The sequence below is a fragment of the Nerophis ophidion genome, linkage group LG02 (assembly GCF_033978795.1).
Source record: "Nerophis ophidion isolate RoL-2023_Sa linkage group LG02, RoL_Noph_v1.0, whole genome shotgun sequence".
Taxonomy (NCBI): domain Eukaryota; kingdom Metazoa; phylum Chordata; class Actinopteri; order Syngnathiformes; family Syngnathidae; genus Nerophis; species Nerophis ophidion.
Window position 1 is genome coordinate 48069143 of NC_084612.1, and position 26778 is coordinate 48095920.

At 40.7% G+C, this 26778-nt stretch overlaps 1 protein-coding gene across 2 annotated transcripts in view; it reads right to left on the minus strand.

Annotated features, from left to right (window-relative positions):
• LOC133541835 (metabotropic glutamate receptor 4-like) overlaps positions 1-26778 on the minus strand; it is a 501243-nt gene that overhangs the window by 199497 nt on the left and 274968 nt on the right. For both annotated transcript variants that reach the window (XM_061885477.1, XM_061885475.1), the window contains exon 3: positions 21472-21688. In XM_061885477.1, coding sequence (XP_061741461.1) covers positions 21472-21688 — 217 coding nt within the window. The remainder of the gene's footprint in view (positions 1-21471; positions 21689-26778) is intronic.

A 26778-nucleotide genomic window follows, 5' to 3' on the forward strand; every position in this document is an offset into this window, starting at 1 on the left:
TAAAACTCTACTATGCAAAGTGAATTTATCAACAACACCCAGAAACGCTTTGCTGGGCCAGAGCTCATCTAAGATGGACTGATGCAGCGTGTAAAAGCGTTCTGAGGTCTGACGTTTAGTTTTTTGAGAAACTGTGGACCAAAAGAGGAAAATAACCATCCGGATTGTTGTAGGTGCAAAGTGTAAAATCCAGCATGTGTGATGGTATGGGGGTGTATTAGTGGCCAAGGCATGGGTAAATGACACATTCGTGAAGGCAGCATTAATGCTGAAAGGTACACAAAGCTTTTCAAGCAACATATGTTGCCAGCCAAGCTATGTTTAATGGACGCCCCTGCTTATTTCAGCAAGACGATGCTAAGCCACGTGTGACAATAGCGTGGCTTCAGAGTAAAAGAGTGCGGGTACTAGACTGGCCTGCCATGAGTACAGACCTGTCTCCCATTGAAAATTTTACTTTCATACTGTCCCATGTGTGACGTCTGTAGGGGTGTTTTCATGCGTATTTGTACGTGCTATTGTAATGTAACCAAGCTAGCATTATTAGCATTAGCTAATATGCCATTACGTTTACGAGTGTCTGTGTTAGCTTTATTAACTTACATTATTTTTGTATTGTTTCACTTTCACAAATTCCGAAGTAAATTCACTAAAATTTCACTGTGTAGTTGTTAAGTCTGTTTAGCTAATTGGAGCGTAACGCTTGCGCAGCTAGTGGGTCCATGACCATGACTTCTGTTTTTTTTTTTTGTTTGGCCGTTTTACTGCCCTGTTACAGACACCATTTGGAAACAATTAAGGTATGTAAATAAACATTTACAGAATATTTCTGTGTAAATTAAGTAATTTCACAATGTATATGTAACTGCGGCTTATAGTCCGGTGCGTCTAATATATAGAAAAAACAAATATCCAAAAATGTTTTATACTGGTATATACTTGGAGTGGGCGGATGATGGTTGCATAGAAGCTCCACGACTATCACAAAGGCTAAGAAGGCTGCAGAAAAGATGGGCCCCTAATTGTCTTGGTCTCCATGCCATTGAAACCCTGGCCTTCTCTTTGCCAAGGACAGTGTGGTGGCTGTCTGTGCACAAGTCTCACTACTTTAAGAAATTCAAAGCACAGGCGTTCTCCTCAAGGCAATCCCACTAACAGGAGGACAATCATACTCGTTTCCAGTTATTGCCGACGACGACTCCAGAAAAACAGTACCCAGGACGTGGTGAAGCATTTTTTTTGGTAGCGTCGAGTTTTAGCGGCCGTGTGAATACCATAGCAATGATGCTTGGAGGATCAACCTACAGTACTACAGTAGAACACACTCAAGACTACTATATTGGGTGGAACAAGTGTAAAGATGACGATATGGATGTTTTTTCATTGTTTCATGATTAAAAAACGTATTTAGAAAGTCGGAAACTGTTCTTTAATGCTATATCTTTAAAAAAATATGTATTAGATTTTGTAATGATGATTCTACTTTGAATTCTATTTTTTTTTTTTTTTACTGAATGAGATACCCAGAATTTACATGAAAATAAAGAATTTGGGGTATTCAATATTAACTATGAACGATAAAACATGGAATATTGACAACATATGAACGTCACAACCCCTCTCGATCGATATATTTTATAATTAAGCGAAACGTAACAAAAATGCAACAAACAGCCAAATATGAACAAGAAGGGTGAAAAATAAACCCACCTACAATCTGATACATCTGATATATCAATAAGCTTTAGAACTTTGTTGTAAAAATCTCCTTCCGCGTCTGTCCCTGAATACCGCATTTCCGGCTGACAAGCTGTAGAAACGCTCTGTGGAAACACTCCCCACCCAGATTGCTTGGTGCCTCGTCTGAGCTGCAGTGATGTAGATTACTATACTAACTAATTAGATTACCATAGTAACTATTATATAATGCAAAAGTGCATATTCCAAACATTGAAATACTTGGTATAATTCAAGACTTGCGGTCATTTGAAAACATCACTGCACATCCAATTGGCAGCTACAGTTTCCATCTTAAAGATCTACGAAAATTATTTAGGAATGTCCGGCGGGCCAGATAGAAAAGCTTAACGGGCCGCATGTGGCCCCCGGGCCTTAATTTGCCCAAATCTGCTCCACTCCTACTCGTGAGGGCTTCCTACCAGATGTTGCAAATGTCTTTGCACTTCCACCTAAATTCCAAACCTGCATTTCTGTAGGATTCCAATTTTCTGGGGGCAAGAGCCACCACTCTCTGTTCCTTGGACTTCATGATGCTGTTTGATCCCCAACATTCTCTGAACCAACTCTAAAGGCCGTCACAAAGCAGCTTCTGGGGGTAATTGGTTGCTGAATACTTCTGTACATTGCACTTTTCAGTTTTTTGTTTGTAGAAGATATTTTGGAAGTACATTTTTCTTTGAACCTCACAGTGGTATACCACTTTGTATTGGTCTTTGACATTAAATTGCGGTTATAATGTGACTTAAGAACGTGTTGTTTAAATGTTTAATTGAGACATTTCCTTTGAATCTTCCTCCTCATGGATGCATACAACACTGTACATTTCAACCTTCGCATGGTACTTAACAGTTTGAGTATTCAACAAAATATGAATCCTTTCCTAACAACCATCTTCTGTCTTTAGCATCTGGGACTTGTCTGCTGCAAATTGTAATGGTTTACCCTGAAAGCTGTTGCACATGGCCATGTCCTTCCTCAGGGCGATTTGTCATCATTGTTGATGAACACCAATCTTGCCATCAATTCCACACCCCCAAACAATCATATCTCCTTTAATTATGACCACACCTTCCTTCAAAATTAGTGACTCTAGCCGAAGTAACTAAAACAGATGAGAGATTGTTCTTATAAGTCAATGAAGCAATTGTGCAATTGTTATATTATACAACCTGCCTAAAGTTTATGGAGTTAAACAGGTATGCTCTATTACTTTTACCACATGATGCGTCCATGTACGTTGATATTTTGAAGGCTCAGTTTGTGACCGAATGATCGTGGATTTTCAAGAGAGATGCTTGCAACTAATTGTTGCTGAGAGTTATGAATAGATTTTCTATCAATGTGATTTATTGTACTGTTTACTAAGGGGTAAGTAATTTGTACCGTATTTTCCGGACCATAGGGTGCACCGGATTATGAGGCGCACTGCTGATGAATGGTCTACATAACATGTGATAGTGGTTCTTTGGTCAAAATGTTGCATAGACGATGTTTTACAGAACATCTTCAAGTCGCTTCCGGATGCGTCGTTTTGTGGGCGGGTCTTATTTACGCTTCTTCTCCCCATCATCTTTGTTATAGCGGTGTAGCGTGCAAGGACAGAAGTGGAAAAAGTGTCAAAAGATGGCGCTAACTGTTTTAATGACGTTCAGACTTTACTTCGATCAATAACGGAGCAACACCTTCTTATCCGTGTCTCACTAATGCAACAACAACGCCCGGAATGTGTCAAATGAAAAACCTTCCAACCGGAACTCTCTAATAACTAAAGTTCCTTGGGTGAATAATGTAAACTCACTAGACCGGTATTTTTTAGTGCTTTCATTTACTCTATACTTTATATTAGGAATGGCAACAGTGGAGGACAAATAGATAGATAGATAGATAGATAGATAGATAGATAGATAGATAGATAGATAGATAGATAGATAGATAGATAGATAGATAGATAGATAGATAGATAGATAGATAGATAGATAGATAGATAGATAGATAGATAGATAGATAGATAGATGGATAGTAATTTAATGATTCCTTCAGGAGAGTTCCTTCAGGAAAATTAAAACTGTCCCATAACAAGAAGGTAGTGAAAAAGATTATCGATTACGGCGTCGGATTTATGCAAATACGAAATAAAAATACCAAAGTCAGAATTACTCTGAACGTTAGGCGCACCGGGTTATAAGGCACACTGTTGAGTTTTGAGGGGGAAAAAAGGATTTTAAGTGTGCCTTATAGTCCGGAAAATACGGTGATTAGTCATAGATTGATGTGCTCTAGAAAAATGTTTCAAGTATTCTTGCAGTGTTGCTCAGGTATGTTGCTAACTAGGGCTGGGCGATATGGCCTTTTATTAATATGTGGCTATGTTTAGGCCATGTCGCGATAGACGATTAATATCTCGATATTTTGCCTTAGCCTTGAATTAACACTTGATGCATATAATCACAGCAGTATAATGATTATTTTTGTCTCCATTATCATTTTCTTGTTCATACTGCATTAATCATACTTGCCAACCTTGAGACCTTCGATTTTGGGAAATGGGGGAGGGGGGGTGTGATCAGGGGTAGGAAGGGGTGTGGATGGGGGCATGGTTAAGAAGGGAGGAGGATATTAACAGCTAGAATTCACCAAGTCAAGTATTTCATATATATATATATATATATATATATATATATATATATATATATATATATGTATGTATATATATATGTATATATATATATATATATATATATGTATATATATATATACATATATATATATATAGACATATATATATATACATATATATATAGACATATATATATATATATGTCTATATATATATATATATAGACATATATATATATATATATATATATATGTCTATATATATATATATATATATATATATATAAATAAAATAAATACTTGAATTTCAGTGTTCATTTATTTACACATATACACACACATAACACTCATCTACTCATTGTTGAGTTAAGGGTTGAATTGTCCATCCTTGTTCTATTCTCTGTCAATATTTTTCTAACCATAGTGAACACCCTCTCTGATGATGCATTGCTGTGTGGCACGCACAAAAGTGCTTTCATCAAATGCACTAGAGTCTGGAATCTTCCATTTTCGTCTCCTTGTGTGCGCAGTTGTGTACTGCACTCTCTAAAAGCCGTAGGTGTTATGGTCACATATGCATGTACAGTAGATGGCAGTATTGTCCTTTTAAGAGTGTCAAAACATTGCTGTTTACGGCAGACGACCTGCTTTACGGTACACGAAAACGTGACTATTGTTGTTGTGTGTTGTTACCGCGCTGGGAGGACATTAATGAAACTGCCTAACAATAAACCCACATAAGAAACCAAGAATCCCCCCCTCGATCATTCTACAGTTATAACGTCATTGGGCAGACACGCTGTTTATATTGTGGGAAAGCGGACGTGAAAACAGGCTGTCCTCACTCAGGTCCGCATGGAGCTGGAGGGGAGGAGGCCTCCAGCTCCGCCCGAATTTCGGGAAATTTTCGGGAGAAAATTTGTCCCGGGAGGTTTTCGGGAGAGGCGCTGAATTTCGGGAGTGTTCGGAAAATCCGGGAGAGTTGGAAAGTATGGCATTAATACATGCTCATTTTAAACTTGCATGCAGAGAAAGAAATCACCGCTAAGTCAATTGACCAAAAGTGTATTTATAAAACAGTTATGCTTGACTATTTACGGTTGTCTCTTTGACATATTCCCACTTGAAGCCAAACCACCGCCAGACGATGGAACCCCCCGGCTGTTTTTCTTGGGAATTTATTCTTACTTCATTTGCTCCAAGATTCGGACCTTCTCTCTCTCGAATTACCACTCGCACGGCTCCGCTGGCATCACAGCTAAGGTTACCAATGCTGCAACCTCTCTGCTCCGCGAGGGCGTATTCGTATGTGACGTATGATGTGACAGTATGTGATGTGTGTAAGAAAGTGCGCTTGTCTGTGAGAAGGAGAGACAGAAAAGAGTGAGAGGAGCCTGTAGTGTATTACCTGCAGCGAAAAACAACTGCATGAGAACGTATACTCGAATATCACGATATAGTCATTTTCTATATCGGACAGACTGCGATATGTCATGTATATCGATATATCACCCAGCTCTATTGCTAACATTCCAAAATACCAAAGAATAGGCACAGTACTGCTTGTTTTTTTGACATTTTTTACCCGGCAGAGGACTCTTTGTGTCCCATGTTCACAATGCAGTCGACACATACATTTATTCCTCCATCTGGTTACGCTCGTCATACTTCTCATCCAAGGAGCATGGCGATGACTCCATTAGCAGAGTTTCTCGTGCGGATGTCAGGCAGGCCAACGGTTTGCCAAGGAATCTCGTTAGGGCTCTTATTGACAATGTGTTTCATTAGGTTGATTAATGACATCTACTGGAGAATGCTCTAAAGTAATCAACATATCTGCACAGAGGCTGTCCAAAGTAGGAGCCGGACTCCTTTCAAAGATTACGCCAACACAAAATCTTTAATTTGACCATTCTTAACAATCAATGTATATGTTCTCCGCAGAGTATGCAAACCTCTCAAACACCTCAAACTACCATCCTAATGCAGTCTGCAACCATTTTAACAGTCCCAACAGTACCCTTCCCAATTTATTTTATATCATCCAGACATAAATCTTAGATATTTCACATCCTAACAAAGTCTGAAAGCTTCCATAGTTCGAAAACCCTTCTGTCTCTATCTTCATAATAAGGTTCACCACAATCACACATTTGCCTGTGACTATTCAATCAAAATCTTACCGATTGAAGTTGGCAACCACAATCAATCTATGTATGAGTTTCTATTCTCTTATTAAAAGTTTGCAACTGTCCCTCAATGCTATCTACCATCCTACCAGTCTGCAACTGTCCCTAGAAGATCTCTAATGTCCTACCAGTTTGCAATGGTCTCTAAATAATCCCCACATCCTACCAGTCTGCAACCGTCCCTAAATGATCTCTAACATCCTACCAGTCTGCAACTGTCCACGGATTCAAAACACATCCTGACTTTTCCTGCAATCATAAGGTCTGACACAAACCTAGCATAGTTGACCAGCATTTTATTAAAGTATGCCACCATCTCTACGAGGAGTGACCGGTAATTATCAGGCCGATAATAATTCGAACCCACATTAGGATTTATTGGCGGCAGACTAATAATCTGATGACATTAAAAAAATCTGTTAAAAAAACTGTGCTGACGGCTAAGATGTTTTAAAAACACTTTAATGAGGGGAGATTATTGTTTTAGGGTGAACAAATGAAGCACTCCTACCTTCTAGTATCAGTCAATCAATCAATCAAAGTTGACTTATACAGCCCTTAATCACCAGTGTCTCAAAGGACTGCATAAGCCACAATGACACCCTCGGCTCACATCCTACATCAGGGCAAGAAAAACTGAAGCCAATGGGAACAACAACAAACCTTGGAGGGGACCGCAGATGTGGGTGCAAAACTTCCCTTAAGACCACCGGACCTCAAGGCGTAAACAAACTATGGTGTCGGTTGTGCGGGATTTCCTTTAGAGGAAGACATCCAGAAGAAAAAAAACACAGTTTTGACACTCAAACCCTCATAATCCACCTGGAAATGTTCCCAGCATCCATGCCCCGAAAGCTTATGAAGACAGCTATCCACAGAGAAAAGCCATTGGCCGTTCCTATCCCCGCCACATTTGAAAAGTGTAAAAAAACCCGCCAGAGACAACACTAAGGCCAAAGAGATTGCAATTCCTCGTGGGAATGAAATGATGGCAATGGACAGAGCTAGGTGACGGAGTTAGCCTGGGAGTTCCACACAGCAGGGGCGCGACTCGTTCGCTCAGGTAGCCATAGGGCTAAGCCGAGAGATAAAACTAATACGACGAATGAGTGATAAGACACTGGAGCACATTGGCCAGCAGACCACCTGGAGCCATGGTTTGTACTTCTGAGCACACACTGACAGATGGAAATCAGGACATTGACTTTACAGATTCATAGAGAGTGAGGCTAGCTCTACCTCAGTAGTGATGTCATATTTGGCCCGGACAAATGTACAGGTAAAGTTTGTCCAATCCACCATTGTTTCACTCTTTTTTACCATTTGTTTATCGACTATCTGTCTTGTAAAGCAGGTAGTTACCGGCTTGAAAACCATGTCAACCCTATCTCAACACGCTCTACAACCATCCTGTCTACCAACACAGTAAGTAACCAACCGTCCAAGTACAGTCTGAAGGCATGATCTGTGAGTAGACCATCCCTTACTTGGTCTACAAATCCAACAACCCTGATGACTCCTACTGAAGTCTGAAACCATCCCAGCCTGCAAAATTCTAGGATAATCTTCTCTAGTCCCAATGATGGTTGTCCCTACCAATATTTGGGTCCCTGTTCTGGTACCTAATTACTTTTCAAAACGTTTTAAAATAAAGGGTGACCACAAAAAATTTCACTTTTGGCTTTATTTGAACATAAAATCTTATGATATATTAAACATAGGTCTGTTATTGCAATCAAAAAATAATTTTAGCGTTCAATAAGATAGTGAACATACTTTCAACAAATAACAGAAGTTAGAAACATTCTTCTCACAGAATGTGACCAGAATGCCATTTGTGACATTTGTTTACAACTGAATGGAATGCTAACGTGGGAGATTCTGACTATTTTGTACTGGTAGTAGTCGATTCACAGCGATGGTTTTGCCACACAATACCTCAATGCTAACAAGGGGGAAGTTACACTTCAACCACTGTTGTTGGAATTGACAATTAGGATTGTTTGTTTGCTTCTCAAAAGTTGTTTTTTCCCCCCACAACAATAGGGATGAACTATCCTTGCCCGTGGCACACCCTCCTGGTTTTGGAGTAAAAATATGTGGGGTTTAGGCACCATCTGCTAGACTAAATCTGACCAATCTTAGTCAAAGACTAGATGTGACTATTTAAAGTCAATGACTAGATGTGATCAATCTCTGTCTAAGACTAGATGTGACCAATCTAAGTCCAAGACTATTTGTGACCAATCTAAGTCCAAGACGAGATGTGACCAATATAAGTCTAAGACTAAATGTGATCAATCTAAGTCTAAGACTGGATGTGACCTATCTAAGTCTAAGACTATATGTGATCAATCTACTTCTAAGGGTATATGTGACTAAAATAAGTCCAAGTCTAAATGTGACCAATCTAAGTCTTGGACTAGATGTGACGAATCAAAGTCCAAGACTACATGTGACCAATCCAAGACTAAGACTAGATGTGACAAATCTAAATCTAAGACTAGATTTGACCAATCTAAGTCTACGACTATATGTGACAAATCTAAGTCCAAGACTAGATGTGACCAATCTAAGTCTAAGACTAGATCAGACAAATCTAAGTCTAAGAGTAGAGGTGACCAATCTACGTCTATGACTAGATGTGACCAACTTAAGTCTAAGACTAGATGTACTCAATCTAAGTCTATGACAATATGTGGCCAACCTAAGTCCAAGACTAGACTAGATCTGACCAATATAAGACTATATGCGACCAATCTAAGGCTAAGACAAGATCAGACCAATCTAAGTCTATGACTAGATGTGACCAATCTAAGTCTAAGACTAGAGCTGACTAATCTAAGACTATATATGACCAATCTAAGTATAATACTAGATCAGACCAGTCCAAGACTAGATCAGACCACTCTAAGACTAGATCCGACCAATGGTCATGAAGTGATGAAGTCTACTTTGGTCAGAGGCTAAATGTCTTCCAAGAAAAACCAAACAGTCCAGTTGTGATGGATTGAATGCCCTGAGATGAACATATTAGTGTATACTAGTACTAGTACTTAATGTAGTATACACTAGTAGGAGTACTTACTGTAGTATACACTAGTACTAGTACTTACTGTTGTATACACTAGTACTAGTACTTACTCTCGTATATATGAGTATACTTCTCTTTCAGTAGTAAGTAAACAAACAAAGACTCCTAACTATTGTGTCATTTATCATTCTATTATTTTGTCATCATTATTCATCCACTTGTTCATTTCCTGTTAAAATCGGCTTATTTTCTGTTTCAACATGTTCTATCTACTCTTCTGTTAAAATATAATCATCACTTATTCTTCTCTTCTTTGATACTTTACATTAGTTTTGGATGATACCACACATTTGATACCTAGTAGTTACAGGATAATACATTGGTCATAATTCAAAGTGTTTCTCTGTCCAGGGACTTATTTCCTGACTTTATAAACAATAAAACAAATTATGACAAAATGTGAGATGGTAAAAAACATTGATGCAATCACGTCATCAATTGACAGTTTGGATTGTTTGTTTGCATCTCAACAGTTTTCCTCACTACAATAGGGCAGAACTATCCTTGCCGAGACACACCTTCCTGGTTTTGGAGTATACATATTTGGGGTTTTGGCACCATCTGTTAGACTAAATCGGACCAATCTAAGTCTGAGACTAAATGTGACCAATCTCAGTCTAAGACTAGATGTGACCAATCTAAGTCTAAGACTGGATGTGACCAATCTAAGTCTAAGACTAGATCTGACCAATATAAGTCTAAGACTAGATGTGACCAACCTAAGTCTAAGACTAGATGTGACCAATCCAAATCTAAGACTAGATGTGATCAATTTAAGTTTGGATGTGACCAATCTTAGTCTAGATGTGACCATCTAAATCTAAGACTAGATATGACTAATCTAAGTCTAAGACTTGATGTGACCAATCTAAGTCTAAGAGTAGATGTGCTCAATTTAAGTCTGACACTAGATGTGACCAATCTAAGTCTAAGAGTAGATGTGACCAATATAAGTCTAGATGTGACCAATCTAAGTCTAAGACTAGATGTGACCAATCTAAGTCTAGATGTGACCAGTCTAAGACTAGATGTGACCAATCTAAGTCTAAGACTAGAAGTGACCAATCTAAGTCTAAGATTAGATCTGACCAATTTAAGTCTAAGACTAGATCTGACCAATCAAAGTCTAAGACTAGATGTGACCAATCTAAGTCTATGACCAAATGTGACTAATCTAAGTCTAAGACTAGATGTGACCAATCTAAGTCTAAGACTAGATGTGCTCAATCTAAGTCTGACACTAGATGTGACCAATCTAAGTCTAAGACTAGATGTGACCAATATAAGTCTAGATGTGACCAATCTAAGTCTAAGACTAGATGTGACCAATCTAAGTCTAAGACTAGAAGTGACCAATCTAAGTCTAAGATTAGATCTGACCAATTTAAGTCTAAGACTAGATCTGACCAATCAAAGTCTAAGACTAGATGTGACCAATCTAAGTCTATGACCAAATGTGACTAATCTAAATCTAAGACTCGATCTGACCAATTGACTGTGTACAGCTCTTGTATTTTGTATCAATACAGTTGATATTTGTACAGACCCACCCATTTGTTTACATTGAGAAGCGCGTGCTTGCTGTTAGCGGTGAGCTATTGTATCCTCCCACGGTGTGCAGTGAAGCATGTTTAGCTATTCCTCATCCTCTAGTGATAATACTACTGTAAGAAACTTACTTTATTTGTTGCCATGGAGGCCAGGATTAGTGATTTAGAAGTAGCTGAAACAATTTAAAGACAAAATATGTCCGTTCTTCACACTGTTTCTGCTTGTAAGCGCGCTGTGTGTGTGTGTCGACAAAAAAGTACGTTCTGCTGAGAAAGTTTGTTGTGATTTGTGCTGTGAAGTCATTTCACTTTATCTCGGCGAGCGCCAGCATCCTGGGTCAGCTCACAGACTGATAGGAATCTGTAGGAAAGGTAGCGAATAAGCGAGAACGTTCAACGCCACCATGTTTCCCTGGCAAGATAAACCCGTGAAGCAAAGAAGAAAATCCCCCTTTTGCTCTTTTCATTTCTTCACCTTCCCCCCACTCGCTGGCGTTTATTGCACCTTCTCTTAAGGGAGAGCAGCCAGACGATGAATTCCAAGCAGGTCAGCGCGGATGTTGCTGACTCACACCATTTACACCTGTGTAAATATTACACCCGAAACAATGGAGCCTGCTAAATCACCAGGACACGGAAAGATTAATAATCATTTGAAAGGGAAATAGCAGCTTCCAGACGGTCCACCCTGAACCTTGCAAGGTTTTAACCACGACACCTATTCAGAATCAAAATACAGGAAAAACACGCACTGACCAAAAAAATATAATAAAACTTAAATAAAGAGGTGCAGACCGTATTTTTTCACACCATAGGGCACACCGGATAACAAGGCGCATTAAAAGAGTCATAATATAATGATTATTTTCCTAAATGTAAAAGACTTCCTTGTGGTCTACATTCTTACCAACATTGAGACCTCTGAACTCAGGGGATTGGGGTGGGGGTGGGGGATATGTTGAGGATGGCGGGGTCCGGGTGGGCGTTACGGGCAAAGTGGGGAGGAGTATATTTCTAGCTAGAATTCACTGAAATTCAATTATTTCATATATATATATATATATATATATATATATATATATATATATATATATATATATATATATATATATATATATAAAATACTTGAATTTCAGTGTTAATTTATTTACACATATACATGTCAGTTTTTTTTAGTTTTTTTCTCTGCATTTGTCTTTGTTTCCTCTGTGTGTGTAGTATTTCCTTGTCAGCGCTCTTATTTTGTCTGTTTCCTGTGTTTTTCCCTGAGTGCTATGTCCCCTTAGCTGCGGCTGATTGGCACCTGGCCACACCTGGTGTCAATCAGCCCACTCCTATTTAGACCTGTTTTCTCCTCCAGTCTGTGCTGGATTATTGTCATGTACTGTCGCGCCTGTTGCTCGTGTCGTGTCGTGTCGTTGCAGGGTAGCGGTTTAGCTATATTTGGTAGCTTTGTGTAGCTTACTGTCTTTTGTTCCCTGCTTCCAGTTGTGTTTGTTCATAGCATAGTTTTTTATCCCCTCGTGCGCGCTTTTTGTTTGTACCCTTTGTTTGGTTTTGTTTTAGTGTGTAAATTAAAACAATTTTTCTTACTCAATGCCTGCCTCCTTCTCTGCATCTTGGGGTTCGTCACAAACTAACTGTGAAATAATAATCCAGTCAAATTCGAACCCCACAGAGTTGTCTATGGCAGAGAGGCTTAATTTAGCGTTAAAACTAATGGCTAATTTAACGAAAAGTTTGGCCGCTTTTCAAGCCCTTTCCCACCCACCCCTGATGACTGTGGGCCTATCTGGGGACGTCTGGGATCCGTCCCTTGAGGGAATGGCTAGGAGTAGCATGTGGGTCTACAACAGACGCCGCCACCATTTCCGGTGGACCGGCAGACGCCACCATAATCTCCAGTGGGTCTGCAACAGACGGCGCCATCATCTCCGGTGGGCCGGCAGACGCCACCATCATCTCCGGTGGGTCTGCATCAGATGGCGCCATCACCTCTGGTTGGGCCGGCAGACGCCACCGTCACCTCCGGTGGGTCTGCAACCTACGGCAACATCATCTCCGGTGAGCCAGCAGCAGGGGGCGCCGCCACCATCCTGTCCGGTGGTCCAGCAGCAGGGGGTGCCACCACCATCCTCTCCGGTGGTCCAACAGGGGGAGCTACCACCATCCTCTCTGGTGGGCCAGCAGCAGGTGGCGCCACCACCATCCTCTCCGGTGGACCAGCAGGGGTCGCCACCACCATCCTGTCCGGTGGACCAGCAGGGGTTGCCACCACCATCCTGTCCGGTGGACCAGCAGGAGGCGCCACCACCATCCTGTCGGATGGGCCAGCAGCAGGGGGCACCACCACCATCCTGTCTGGTGGGCCAGCAGCAGGAGGCGCAACCACCATCCTGTCCGGTGGGCCAGCAGCAGGAGGCGCAACCACCATCTTGTCTGGTAGGCCAGCAGCAAGGAGCGCCACCACCATCCTAACCGGTGGGCCAGCAGCAGGGGGCGCCACCATCTTCTCCGGTGGGCCAGCTAAGACACAGCTACTCCTCACACAGGTGGGTCTACAACAGACGCCACCAATATTTCCGGTGGGCCGGCAGACGCCACCACCCTCTCCGGTGGGCCAGCAGCAGGGGGCGCCACCACCATCCTGTCCGGTGGGCCAGCAGCAGGGGGCGCCACCACCATCCGGTCCGGTAGGCCAGCATAGGGCGCCACCATACTCTTGTCGGCTACAGATGTGGTCGTTTCATGGGCGACCGCCTCACCAATTGCCGCGGCGTTCTATTCGCCGTCGCCACTTGACTCTTCCCTGCTGGGTGCGGGGACACTTGGCCTGGCGGCCCACCTCCTTGTCCTCCCTCCACCCTCCCCTGACTTTGGACTGTTTTTTTTTCTAGGTGGGAGGGTTTCTAAAACGTCTGGGATCCGTTATGGGAAGGGGGGCTACTGTCAGCCTTGTCCCTGACAGTTTGACTATGTTTTAGTTTTTTCCTCTGCATTTGTCTTGGTTTCCTCTGTGTGTGTGTAGTATTTCCTTGTCAGCGCTCGTATTTTGTCTGTTTCCTGTGTTTTTCCCTGAGTGCTGTGTCCCCTCAGCTGCGGCTGATTGGCACTTAGCCACACCTGTCAATCAGGTTTTCTCCTCCAGTCTGTGCTGGATTATTGTCATGTATTGTCGCTCCTGTCACTCGTCTCGTGTCGTTGCAGCATAGCGGTAAGCTATATTTGGTAGCTTTGTTGAGCTTACTGTCTTTTGTTCTCTGCTGCCAGTTTTGTTTGTTCATAGCCTAGTTTGTTATCTGCCTCGTGCGCGCTTTTTGTTTGTATCCTTTGTTTGGTTTTGTTTTAGTGTGTAAATTAAAACCATGTTTTCTTACTCAATGCCTGCCTCCTTCTCTGCATCTTGGGGTTCGTCACAAACTAACTCTGACAATACACACACATAACACTCCTCTATTCATTGTTGTATTTGAAAGTGCAATGCTTTGCAGCCAGTAGCACAGCCTCTGAAGGAGCATAGGTATGGGCAGCATCTGTGACGTTTTATTTGCAGGAAAGTAGTGAGTTTAGGGTTAAATTGTCCATTGTCTTTCTATTATTCTCAGTCACTATCTTTCTAATCATGCTGAACACTCTCTTTGCTGATGCGTTGCTGTGCGGCACATACAAAAGTGCCTTCATCAAATGTACCAGAGTCTGGAATCTTCCATCTCTCCCTAGCATACCCCTTCCACTTTGAGCTGTCCTGGATGAACTGAAATTCTTATTTCCAATCATTTTGGAACTTGCAAGCGTACTTCGCCATGTCTCTTATTCGTTCTTCTGCTTCATCTCTGTTTTGTTTTTGGACATTACTACTTGCCGTAGTTTTGAAGAAATGCATGATGGGAATCCAGATGCTGTGTGGCAGTGTATTAACGTGCCGGCGCAATAAACATACGCTGAGAAATAGCTCCGTGCCTGCCTACTTTATGGGTTATAGATAAACTACGGATAACGGAAACATCTAAAATACTCTCCTTCTTGTTGGGTATGCAGTTGTGCACTGAGCTCCAAAAGGCGTAGATGTTATAACATGACTGGGCCGACACGCTGTTTATATGTAAGAAAAGCGGAGGTGACGATAGGCTGTCCACACTCAGGTCCGGCTGGACAACCATTCGGGAGAATGGTTGTCCCGGGAGATTTTCGGGAGAGGCACTGAAATTCGGGGGTCTCCTGGAAAATTCGGGAGGGTTGGCAAGTATGTTTTCAAGTCACTTTCTGACAGTCTCTTCAGTGGGCGGGTCTTACTTACGTGCCTCCACTTTGACAGCATCCTCTCCCATATTTGCCAACCTTGAGACCTCCGAATTCAGGAGATTAAGAAGGGAGTGGTAGGGGGTAGCGGGGGGAGTATATTGTAACGTCCCGGAAGAGTTAGTGCTGCAAGGGTGTCTGTGTATTTGTTCCGTTGTGTTTATGTTGTGTTAAGATGCGGATGTTCTCCTGAAATCAATCAATCAATCAATGTTTACTTAAATGTGTTTGTCATTCTTGTTTGGTGTGGGTTCACAGTGTGGCGCATATTTTTACAGTGTTAAAGTTGTTTATATGGCCACCCTCAGTGTGACGTGTATGGCTGTTGACCAAGTATGCTAGCATTTACTTGTGTGTGTGAAAAGCCGTAATATTATGTTACTGGGCTGGCACGCAAAGGCAGTGCCTTTAAGGCAAGCCCCCTATAATGTTGTCTCCGTGGAAACCGAGAAGAATTCGGGAAAATGGTTGCTCCAGGAGATTTTCGAGAGGGGCACTGAAATTCCGGAGTTTCCCGGGAAAATCAGGAGGGTTGCCAAGTATGTCCTCTCCCCGTCATCTTTCTTTTTAGCGGTGTAGCGTACAAGGACGTTAGTGGAAGAAGTGTCAAAAGACGGCGCTAACTCTTTTAATGACATTCGGACTTTACTAGGGGGATGGTGTGGCGCGGTTGGGAGAGTGGCCGTGACAGCAACCTGAGAGTTCCTGGTTCAATCCCCACCTTCTACCAACCTCGTCACGTCCGTTGAGTCCTTAAGCAAGACACTTTACCCTTGCTCCTGATGGGTCGTGGTCAGGGCCTTGTCTGGTGGCTCCCGCCATCAGTGTGTGAATGTGTGAATGTGGAAATAGTGTCAAAGCGCTTTGAGTACCTTGAAAGTAGCAAAGCGCTGTACAAGTATAACCCATTTACGATTTACGATTTACTACAATCAATAACGGAGCAGCATCTCCTCATCCGTGGCTCACTAGTGCAACAACAACAATGCCGGAAATGTGTCCTGTGAAAAAACGTCCGACCGGAACTCCCAAATAGGGAGGAGGATGAATGTCACATACAATGGCACGGACTACAAAGGCGTACTTGCGCACATTTTCAGGACTTATGCAGATCCCAAATACACATCAGCAGGTGCCAGTGAGTATCCAATCACAGGACGTGTAAATGTCCTGTCAAGGTGAGGCCAGCTAGAAGGCCTTACTGACAACAATTGTCGATCTGATTGGTTATGGCAATTATCTATCAACTGTGTGTGCCCGTTCAATGTTGCCCTTGGGGGCCGACCTCGACGCCGGCGAGCCTGGGCTGAAACAGCGGGCAATCCAGACCGTCTGTCAAAAGAGGTAACAGGGTCCGGAACAGATGCAGGCGGCCGGCCCTGACAAGGTGGTAGTAGAGGTAGCGTCACGCCATCCGGGTCCTGATGGGCAGGCTTTATCCGATCCATAGTAACCTGCTCATACCGACCGCCCCAAGTCTATGACAAAGTTCCTGAGCCCTGCTTTCACCACTGGAAAGGGGCCGTGGTGAAGAGGTTGGAGTGGGGAGGGATGACCACCATGATGGAGGAACACAAACTTTGCCGCCAGGAGGTCTTTGGTCATGCGGAAACGAGGCAAACAGTGATGCATGGGGACTTATTTCCACAACAACCCTTTTTCCACTGGAAGTGTGTCCCATTATAACTGGTCACATCCCACCTATTCACCAATCCCCAATCTGGTGGCGAGAACTATTAGTGCCCCGCTACAATATGCAAATAACTTAATGGAAAACCATGATAGAAAACATCATTCAGAATCTATTTCTGTTGGGGCAATTTAATGACGGTGAAAAGCCCAACTCCCGTTGGGCCGATGAGAGTTGCAGTGGAGTTGGCGGCGCTGCCAAGCTGCCACCGTGCTCCCGTTTCGGTGCCAAGAGCGACTCCGTCAGACGCCCACCGGTTTGGAGCCGATGGAGAGCAGGGAGAGCGTATGCTTCTCAGCGTTTTGTCGCAGGCACAAACAAACAAACCTCTCCAACATGTCTCTGCAAGCATCTTACCCAGGCTGCAAAACACTTTCCTGCCCTGCCAACCTGCTGTAGAGAGCGCCATGGTGTGGAGAGCGCCACAGTGCAGACGGAGAATGTGTTATTTCAAAGTGGCGCACTGATCAGATAAACATGTCAATATTTGGCAACCTAAAATTTTTTTTAATTTTGCCTATCATTCAATCATTAGGACAGACATAACAGCTTTGTTTAAAAAAAACTAAATGCATTCTAACTTGTAAATAAACGTAAATAAAAGTCTGTTTACAGCGGATCCAGAGGGAGGTCCTCTATAACGCCCATAAAACCCTATAAACAAAACATCCAAAAAGCGCCAACAATACTCCATTTACATCTAGTGACTTGAATAGTAGCACGTATTAGTGATATTGTTATTATAAGTGCTAACACAGACGGACTATTTCTAACGGTGCTGTGATCACTTCCTGTGTGCTAATGTTGACATCATTCCCTCGCTTCCTTGCTCGTCAAAATGCATTGTAGATCATAAATCATGCCTCTTACCTAGACAGTAGAAGGATGAGGACGTATTCGGACAACTGGGTGCACTTTGACAGTCAATTTAGACACGGAAATCACGAGAACAACACAAAAACACGCTTTTCTTCGAGAACATTATGAGTGATTCTTCATCTCAATGCGACTATACAAACATTGTAGCAGTTGGCATCTGAATGACAGCAGACGTTATACAGTAAGTGATTGTTTACTACGCGTGTTGGCTTTCATGAAGTCTGCAGTGAATAATAATCAGTAATGTTGAAAAAAAAGCAAACGTGATGTATTTTTTTAATTAATGCTTCAAATGACCAAAATACATAAATATTACAAGTTAGTATAAATGTTACTACATTGCTTATATACTTACATCATGTATTACTTACATGTTATTTTGAATGTTACTAGATACTACATATGTACTTACATCATGTATATATTACATGTTATTATGAATATTACTACATGACATATATACTTACATCATGTACAGTATATGTTACATGTTGTTATAAATTTTACTACATGACATATGTTGACGTTGGGCGGTTTAGCTCGGTTGGTAAAGTGGCCGTGCCAGCAACTTGAGGGTTGCAGGTTCGATTCCCGCTTCTGCCATCCTAGTCACTGCCGTTGTGTTCTTGGGCAAGACACTTTACCCACCTGCTCCCAGTGCCACCCACACTGGTTTGAATGTAACTTGGATATTGGGTTTCACTATGTAAAGCGCTTTGAGTCACTAGAGAAAAAGCGCTATATAAATACAATTCACTTCACTTCACTCTTATGAATGTTACTACATGACACTCATGTTTTTTAAGGGCTGTAAGCGGACTTTGAATTGCATGTACTTAATATTTAGAATGCATAAAAAAAACACATCTGTCATGTCTTTCAAAATGATTGTGAACAATAAGAACAATTCCAAAATATAGTGCATTTCCCCTCTAAGTCACCCAGCACGCAGCTATTAAAATTATAAAAGGATGTTGCTGAACAGACAATACATGTAATATATTTTAAATGTGTTTACACACACGTATGACGAAGGATTCTGTCATTGGTCTGTCTTTGCAGCGCGAGCACCGTCAGTTTGCACGTCCTTCTCACACGTGCTAAACAAAACGCAAAACAGTGCTCATAAAAAGCTGGTGAGTGTTGATAAATCACATTGCGTGTGTGAAATATTTATACTTGCATCTTCTCTTCCCAGTATTGATGATCAGCTTATGCTTTGCCTATTAATAACAACAGAAATGCTAAATGGATTGCACACCTTGCTCCGCTCACTTAACAGCCACAATCCTCATTGCACATTTAGTAGCTCAGCTTTGCGTGTGTTATCAAGTTTTCACATTTTTAGAAGGTCAGTTTTGTGTGTGCTATCAAGTTTGCACACGTTTGGAAGATCAGCCTAGCTTGAGCTATCAAGTTTGCACACCTTTAGTAGATCAGCTTTGCATGTGCTATCAACTTTGCACACATTTAGAAGATCAGCCTTGTGTGTGCTATCAACCTTGCACACATTTAGAAGACCAGTTTTGCGTGTACTATCAAGTTTGCGCACGTTTAAAAGATCAGCTTTGCGTGTGCTACCAACTTTGCACACATTTAGAAAATCAACTTTGCATGAGGTATTAACTTTGCACACATTTCGTAGATCAGCTTTGCATGTGCTATCAAATTTGCACACGGTTAGTTCTTCAACCTTTTGTGCTATCGAGTTTGCAAATTTTTAGAAGATCAGCTTTGCATGTGCTATCAACTTTGCACACATTTAGAAGACCAGCTTTGCGTGTGCTGTCAAGTTTGTACATATTTAATTGATCAGATTTGCATGTGCTATCAAGTTTGCACACGTTTAGAAGATCAGCTTTGGGTGTGTTATCAAGTTTGCATGTGTTTATAAGATCAGCTTTGTATGTGATATCAAGTTTGCACACGGTTAGTAGTTCAGCTTTGTGTGCTATCAAGTTTGCACGCATTTAGAAAATCAACTTTGCGTGTGGTATCAAGTGTGCAAACATTTAGTAGATCAGCTTTGCTTGTGCTATCAATTTTGCACACAGTTAGTAGTTCAGCTTTGTGTGATATCAAGTGTGCACGTGTTTAGAAGATCAGCTTTGCATGTGCTATCAAGTTTGCACGCATTTAGAAGATCAACTTCGTGTGTGCTATCAAGTTTGCACATGTTTAGTTGATCATATTTGCATGTGCTATCAAGTTTGCATGCGTTTAGAAGATCAGCTTTTGGTGTGCTATCACGTTTGCAAGCATTTAGAAGATCAGCTTTGGGTGTGCTTTCAAGTTTACACATGTTTACAAAATCAGTTTTGCTTGTGCTATCAAGTTCCCATGCGTTAAGAAGATCAACCCTGTGTGTGCTATAAACTTTGCACACGTTTAGAAAATCAAATTTGCGTGTGTTATCAACTTTGCACACATTTAGTAGATCAGCTTTGCATGTGCTATCAAGTTTGCACATGGTGAGTAGTTCAGCTTTGTGTGCTATTAACTTTGCTATCAGCTTTGTGTGCTATCAACTTGATAGCAGACAAAGCTGAACTACTCACCATGTGCAAACATGATAGCACATGCAAAGCTGATCTTCTAAACATGTGCAAACTTGATACTATCAAGTTTGCACATGTTTAAAAGATCAGCTTTGCATGTGCTATCATGTTTGCACATGGTGAGTAGTGATAGTATCAAGTTTGCACATGTTTAAAAGATCAGCTTTGTATGTGCTATCATGTTTGCACATGGTGAGTAGTGATAGTATCATGTTTGCACACGTTTAGTAGATCATATTTGATTGTGCTATCAAGTTTGCACGTGTTTACAAGATCAGCTTTGTGTGTGCTATCAAGTTTTCATGCGTTTAGAAGATCAGCCTGGCATGTGCTATCAACTTTGCACATATTTAGAAGACCAGTTTTGCGCGTGCTATCAACTTTGCACATGTTTAGTAGCTCAGCTTTGCGTGTGCTATCAAGTTTGCACACGTTTAGTGGATCAGCTTGGCATGTGCTATCAAGTTTGCACGTGTTTAGAAGATCCGCGTTGCATGTGCTATCAGGTTTGCACACATTTTTTTAGATCAGATCCGCAAGTCCTATCATGTTCGCACGCATTTAAAAGATCAACGTTGTGTGCTATCAGCTTTGCACGTGTTTTAGTACAGGCGAACCTTCAGTAGATCAGGCCCATAGTCTCTTACTAGGACCAGCTGCACCCACAGCCTAAGATGTTTGGTGGAGGGATGGTTGCATCATAAGCGCTCCAAACGTGACCATGAAGAATAAGCAAGATCCGATCAGAGTGGATTCCTTGTTCTGGAACTAATGGATTTGCGCTCGCATGTCACACCAATTTCCCGCGGCGCAGCGCAGACGAAGAGGAACATCTTTGGCAAACAGCAGGACTCACCGTCCTCGCGGGACTTCTGGATGAAGGCGTCCACACCGCTCTCGCCGTAGTTGCCCTCCGAGGCCACGGTAGACACGTAGTTCCACCTCATGGCTTTGACGATGTCCACCATGGCCTGGGCCTGGTACGTGTCCGGGGGCACCACCCGGGAGAAGAAGTCGTAGCGGGTGTTGTCGCTGAGCTCCGGAGCCGTGGAGGCGTAGCTCACCTGCGGGATCTGTGCGGAGAAAGAAAACACGGGGCAGGGCTCAGAGAAGCTTCCAGCAAGAACACGGCAATGTAAGCAGAGCGCCGAGGTCTAGGAGGACATGTCTGCCTTTGAAAATAATTCCATGAGACGCTCCAAGAACAAGGTCTCTGAGGTACTTCACTTCGCTTCCCTGACCTTAAGTTGATTACCGGAGCAGCGAGAAAAAAACTCCGATGGCGAGGAAAGTACGCTTTGTTACAAAAGGAAGTTAACCTTTCAGAAAATATATTTCATGCATATTTGCAAATACTTCAAGGCGATGGAATAAAGGCAGATAAGTGCAAAGAAGCTTGATTAACTTTTCTGACTTATAGACTAGAGACCTTGTTCACACTGCAAGTCAGCTTCGATGTTTTGCCCAGAAATACATAATTAAAAAAGTAAATCTCAGACTGGACTCTTGGGGACTGGAGTACATGAAACACAGACACCACAAAACTTGATTAACGGCCTCTTTTCCGACTTATTGATAGACTCGAGACATTGTTCACACTGCAGCTTAATTCCAAATGTGTTGCCCATATCAGAATCAGAAATACGTAACAAAAAAAATCTATCTCAGACTGGACTCTTGGGGGGTGCACAAAAACATGTTACACAGACACCACAAAACTTGACTAACAGCGTCTTTTCTGACTTATAGATAGACTAGAGACCTTGTTCACACTGCAGGTCAGTTCCGATGTTTTGCCCAGAAATACGTAACAAAAAAACTCAATCTCAGAAGGGACTCTTGGGGAGTGGAATCCAGACTTGATCGCCTTGAGCGCATCAAAACATGTTACACAGATGCCACAAAACGAATAACAGCCTCTTTTCTGACTTATAGATAGATCCGAGACCTTTTCACACTGCAGCTCAGTTCCGATTATTTTGCCCATATCAGAATCAGAAATACGTAACCAAAAAAAGTCAATCTCAGACTAGACTCTTCGGAAGTGGACAAAAACATGTTACACAGACACCACAAAACTTGATTAACTACCTCTTTTCGGACTTATAGATGGAGTAGAGACATTGTTCACACTGCAGGTCAATGCCGATGTTTTGCCCAGAAATACGTAATAAAAAAAAAGTCAATCTCAGACTGGACTCATGGGGAGTGGAGTCCAGGCTTGATCACCGTGAGCGCACAAAAACATGTTACACAGACACCACAAAACTTGACTAACGACCTCTTTTCTGACTTATAGATAGAATAGAGACCTTGTTCACACTGCCGGTCAATTCCGATGTTTTGCCCAGAAATACATAATAAAAAAAAGTCAATCTCAGACTGGACTCTTGGGGACTGGAGTCGTGAGCGCACAAAAACATGTTACACAGACACCACAAAACTTGATTAACGACCTCTTGTTTGACTTATAGGTATACTCGAGACCTTGTTCACACTGCAGCTCAATTCTGATTATTTTGCCCATATCAGAATCAGAAATACGTAATAAAAAAAAAGTCAATCTCAGACTGGACTCTTGGGGAGTGAACAAAAATATGTTACACAGAAAACAGCTAAACTTGCAAGGTATGTTGAAAAAAATCGGAGAAATACGCCATGCATCCTGAATGTAGGTACGTGACAATCTGACCTACTTGTCTCCGTTGTCTATGTATCTAAGTGCATCCTTTCGGGTTTTCTTAAAAAAAAAAGTTTGGACGCCCCCGCTTTGATACATTCTTTTCTCGCTTTCAGTCGGGACATTCAGAGTTGAAGACCACATCCTAAAATATAAAATAAAATAAAAGGCGACACGCACACACAGAAGAGTCTACTCACAAACTTCCTTGCAATATAGACAACATTTTATTTTAAAAGTGCTTATTTAAAAGAAATTAAGGTGATTACTTTTTTTTGTGCGTCGTCATTTTTTATGTGTAGTGTTATTTTAGTACCGGTTAACGAGCACATGACGTCGTTCAAATTTTTTTGGTAGTGCCTCGACCACAAATCTATGAAGTGAAGTGAATTATAATTATAGAGCGTTTTTCTCTAGTGACTCAAAGCGCTTTACATAGTGCAACCCAATATCTAAGTTACATTTAAACCAGTGTGGGTGGCCCAAGTGTCTTGCCCTAGTACACAACGGCAGTGACTAGGATGGCGGAAGCGGGAATCGAACCTGCAACCCTCAAGTTGCTGGCACGGCCGCTCTACCAACCGAGCTATGCCGCCCCATATCGAGAAAACCCAGTTCACATGATGGTAAAGAAATACTACACAAAGATAAGTTAACATCACTTTACTTATATGTACTAGTGTTTGTATAAATGTCTGTCTTTAAAACCCTGAAATAAAAAGTCAGTCTGTAAATTCTAATGTAATTTAAAAAAAGCAAAACATTTAAAAAATTTAATACATGTAAAAAAAATTAAACATTTAAAACAGGTAATGTAAAAAGAAATGTAAAAACAAAAAAAAAAAATCAAAGTGTGAATGTAAAAAAAGTAAATGTTAAATGTAAATAAAAAATGTAAAAAAAATAAGTAAATGTCAAAAAAATGTAATGTAAATGTAAAAATGTAAATGGTAAATGTAAATGTATATCTAAAAAGTATAAATGAAAAAAAAAGTAAAACGTAATAAAAACTAAAAAATGTAAATGTGAAAAATGTAAATGTAAATGGGAAATGTAAAGGTAAAATGTAAAACTGTAAAAATTCAAAAATTCAAAAATTCAAAAATGCAAAAGTGTCAAAATGTAAAAATGCAAAAATGCAAAAATGCAAAATGTAAATGTAAAGAATTTAAATGCTAAATGTAAATTATACATGTAAATCTAAAATGTAAAAATATAAACATCTAAAAAATGTGAAAAAAAGTAAACAAATGTAACAAATGTTAATGTAAATGTAAACATTAGAAAAATTTAAAAAATATAAATGTAAATCTAAAAAAATCCAATGTAAATGTAAAAAATGTAAATGGTAAATGTAAATTATACATGTAAATCAAAAATGTAAAAATGTAAACATCTAAAAAAAATTGGAAAAACAAGTAAACGAATGTAACAAATGTTAATGTAAATGTAAAAATTTGAAAAATTAAAAAAATGTAAATGTAAAAAAAAAAAGGGAGAAAGTTAGTCTGAAAATTTTTAGTTTTTGATTAAGAAGAAAACGCCACTATAGTACCGTAGTATAATACGCAGTTATTGTCTTTAAATGGCATTTTTATTATTATTATTATTTTTTATGTATATAGATGTCTGCGATGAGTTGGCGACTTGTCCAGGGTGTACTCCGCCTTCCGCCCGATTGTAGCTGAGATAGGCACCAGCACCCCCCGCGACCCCAAAAGGAATAAGCGGTAAAAAAATGGATGGATGGATGGGTATATAGATGTGTTTTTAGATTCCATCCATCCATTTTTTACCGCTTATTCCCTTTTGGGGTTGCGGGGGGCGCTGGCGCCTATCTCAGCTACAATCGGACGGAAGGCAGGGTACACCCTGGACAAGTCGCCACCTCATCGCAGTGTTTTTAGATTGCCTTTGCAAAAAGGTACCCTCTGTTGAAAACCCATTTTTAAGTTCTGGGAAATTTGGACATTAAGAGCTATTTGTGTGGCAATTATAACGTCAACTTAATTAAGTAATTAAAAATTAAACAATAAACTTGTATTTTTTTCCACAAAGCGATTTTCTTTGGGTTAGTTAACTAATACATCTACTGTTAATTATTTTATGACAAGTAACAAGGGAGCGATGTTGTTTTGTAGTTCATGTTCTAAAAAGGCGGTCGCACATTCTCTAATTGTCTTCAAGGATAATCCAGGACAATAAAGAAAATCGTTTTAAAAATTTAAAAAACAATACCTGCCTTAATTTTTAGCCTATCAAAATGGTTCAGACAAGACTGGAAAGTGTTTCCTTTTTTGCAATGGTGTCATTGTTTAAAATATGTTTTGCATTTACCTACTCAAGGCATTCATCCCACTAGAATGTTGTCAAAAAAAGCGATCAGCCTCGCGATTATTTGCAAAAATAGATGGTTACGAGCCAAAAAAACAGGTGACGATAAACGGTTTTAGGAACTCGCGCGAAAGTTCCAGCACACTTCAGACACCGAAGCAAAATATCCTATAAAACTTCCTACTTAATCTTTTACACGCAATACTTCTCTTCAGAAAATGTTGACGTTGATTTTACAAAATCCTTGAAATTGCCACAAAAGTGCCAGTACTGAGACCGACTAGAGTGGAAGCCATGTTTACTTTGGCAAACGTTAAGTGGGTCACATTACATTCACATTAGATTAATTATTACATTTTAACAGAAGTGTAGATTGACACGTTAAAAACAGAAAATGAGCAGATTCTAACAGTAAATTAACAAGTAGATTAATAATATTTTTTTTTACAGTTCGTCCCTCATAATGTAGACAAAATAATAGAATGATAAATGACATAATATGTTTTGTAAACTTAATGCGGGTCACATTACATGCACATTAGATTGATTATGTAGGTTGGTAAATGACAATATGTTACTGCATACGTCAGCAGACTACTTAGGAGTCTTTGTTTGTTTACTTATTATTTAAAGACAAGTTGTCGCGTATGTTTATTATTTTATTTAAGGACTAATTTACAATAATTCCAAATTGCATAGTTCGGTTGGCAGAGTGGCCGTGCCAGCAACTTGAGGGTTCCGGGTTCAACCCTAGTAACTGCCGTTGTGTCTTTGGGCAAGACACTTTTGCCACCTGCTCCCAGTGCTATTATGTAAGATCCACTATGGACTGGACTCTCACTATTATGTTAGATCCACTATGGACTGGACTCTCACTGTTATGTTAGATCCACTATAGACTAGAATCTCACTACTATGTTAGATCCACAATGGACTGGACTCTCACAATATTATGTTAGATCTACTATGGACTGGACTCTCACAATATTATGTTAGATCCACTATGGACTGGACTCTTACACTATTATGTTAGATCCACTATGGACTGGACTCTCACACTATTATGTTAGATCCACTATGGACTGCACTCTCACAAGTGTGTTATCTACTCATGACTGACAAATGAATTGTGGGTAAATGACGAGTATG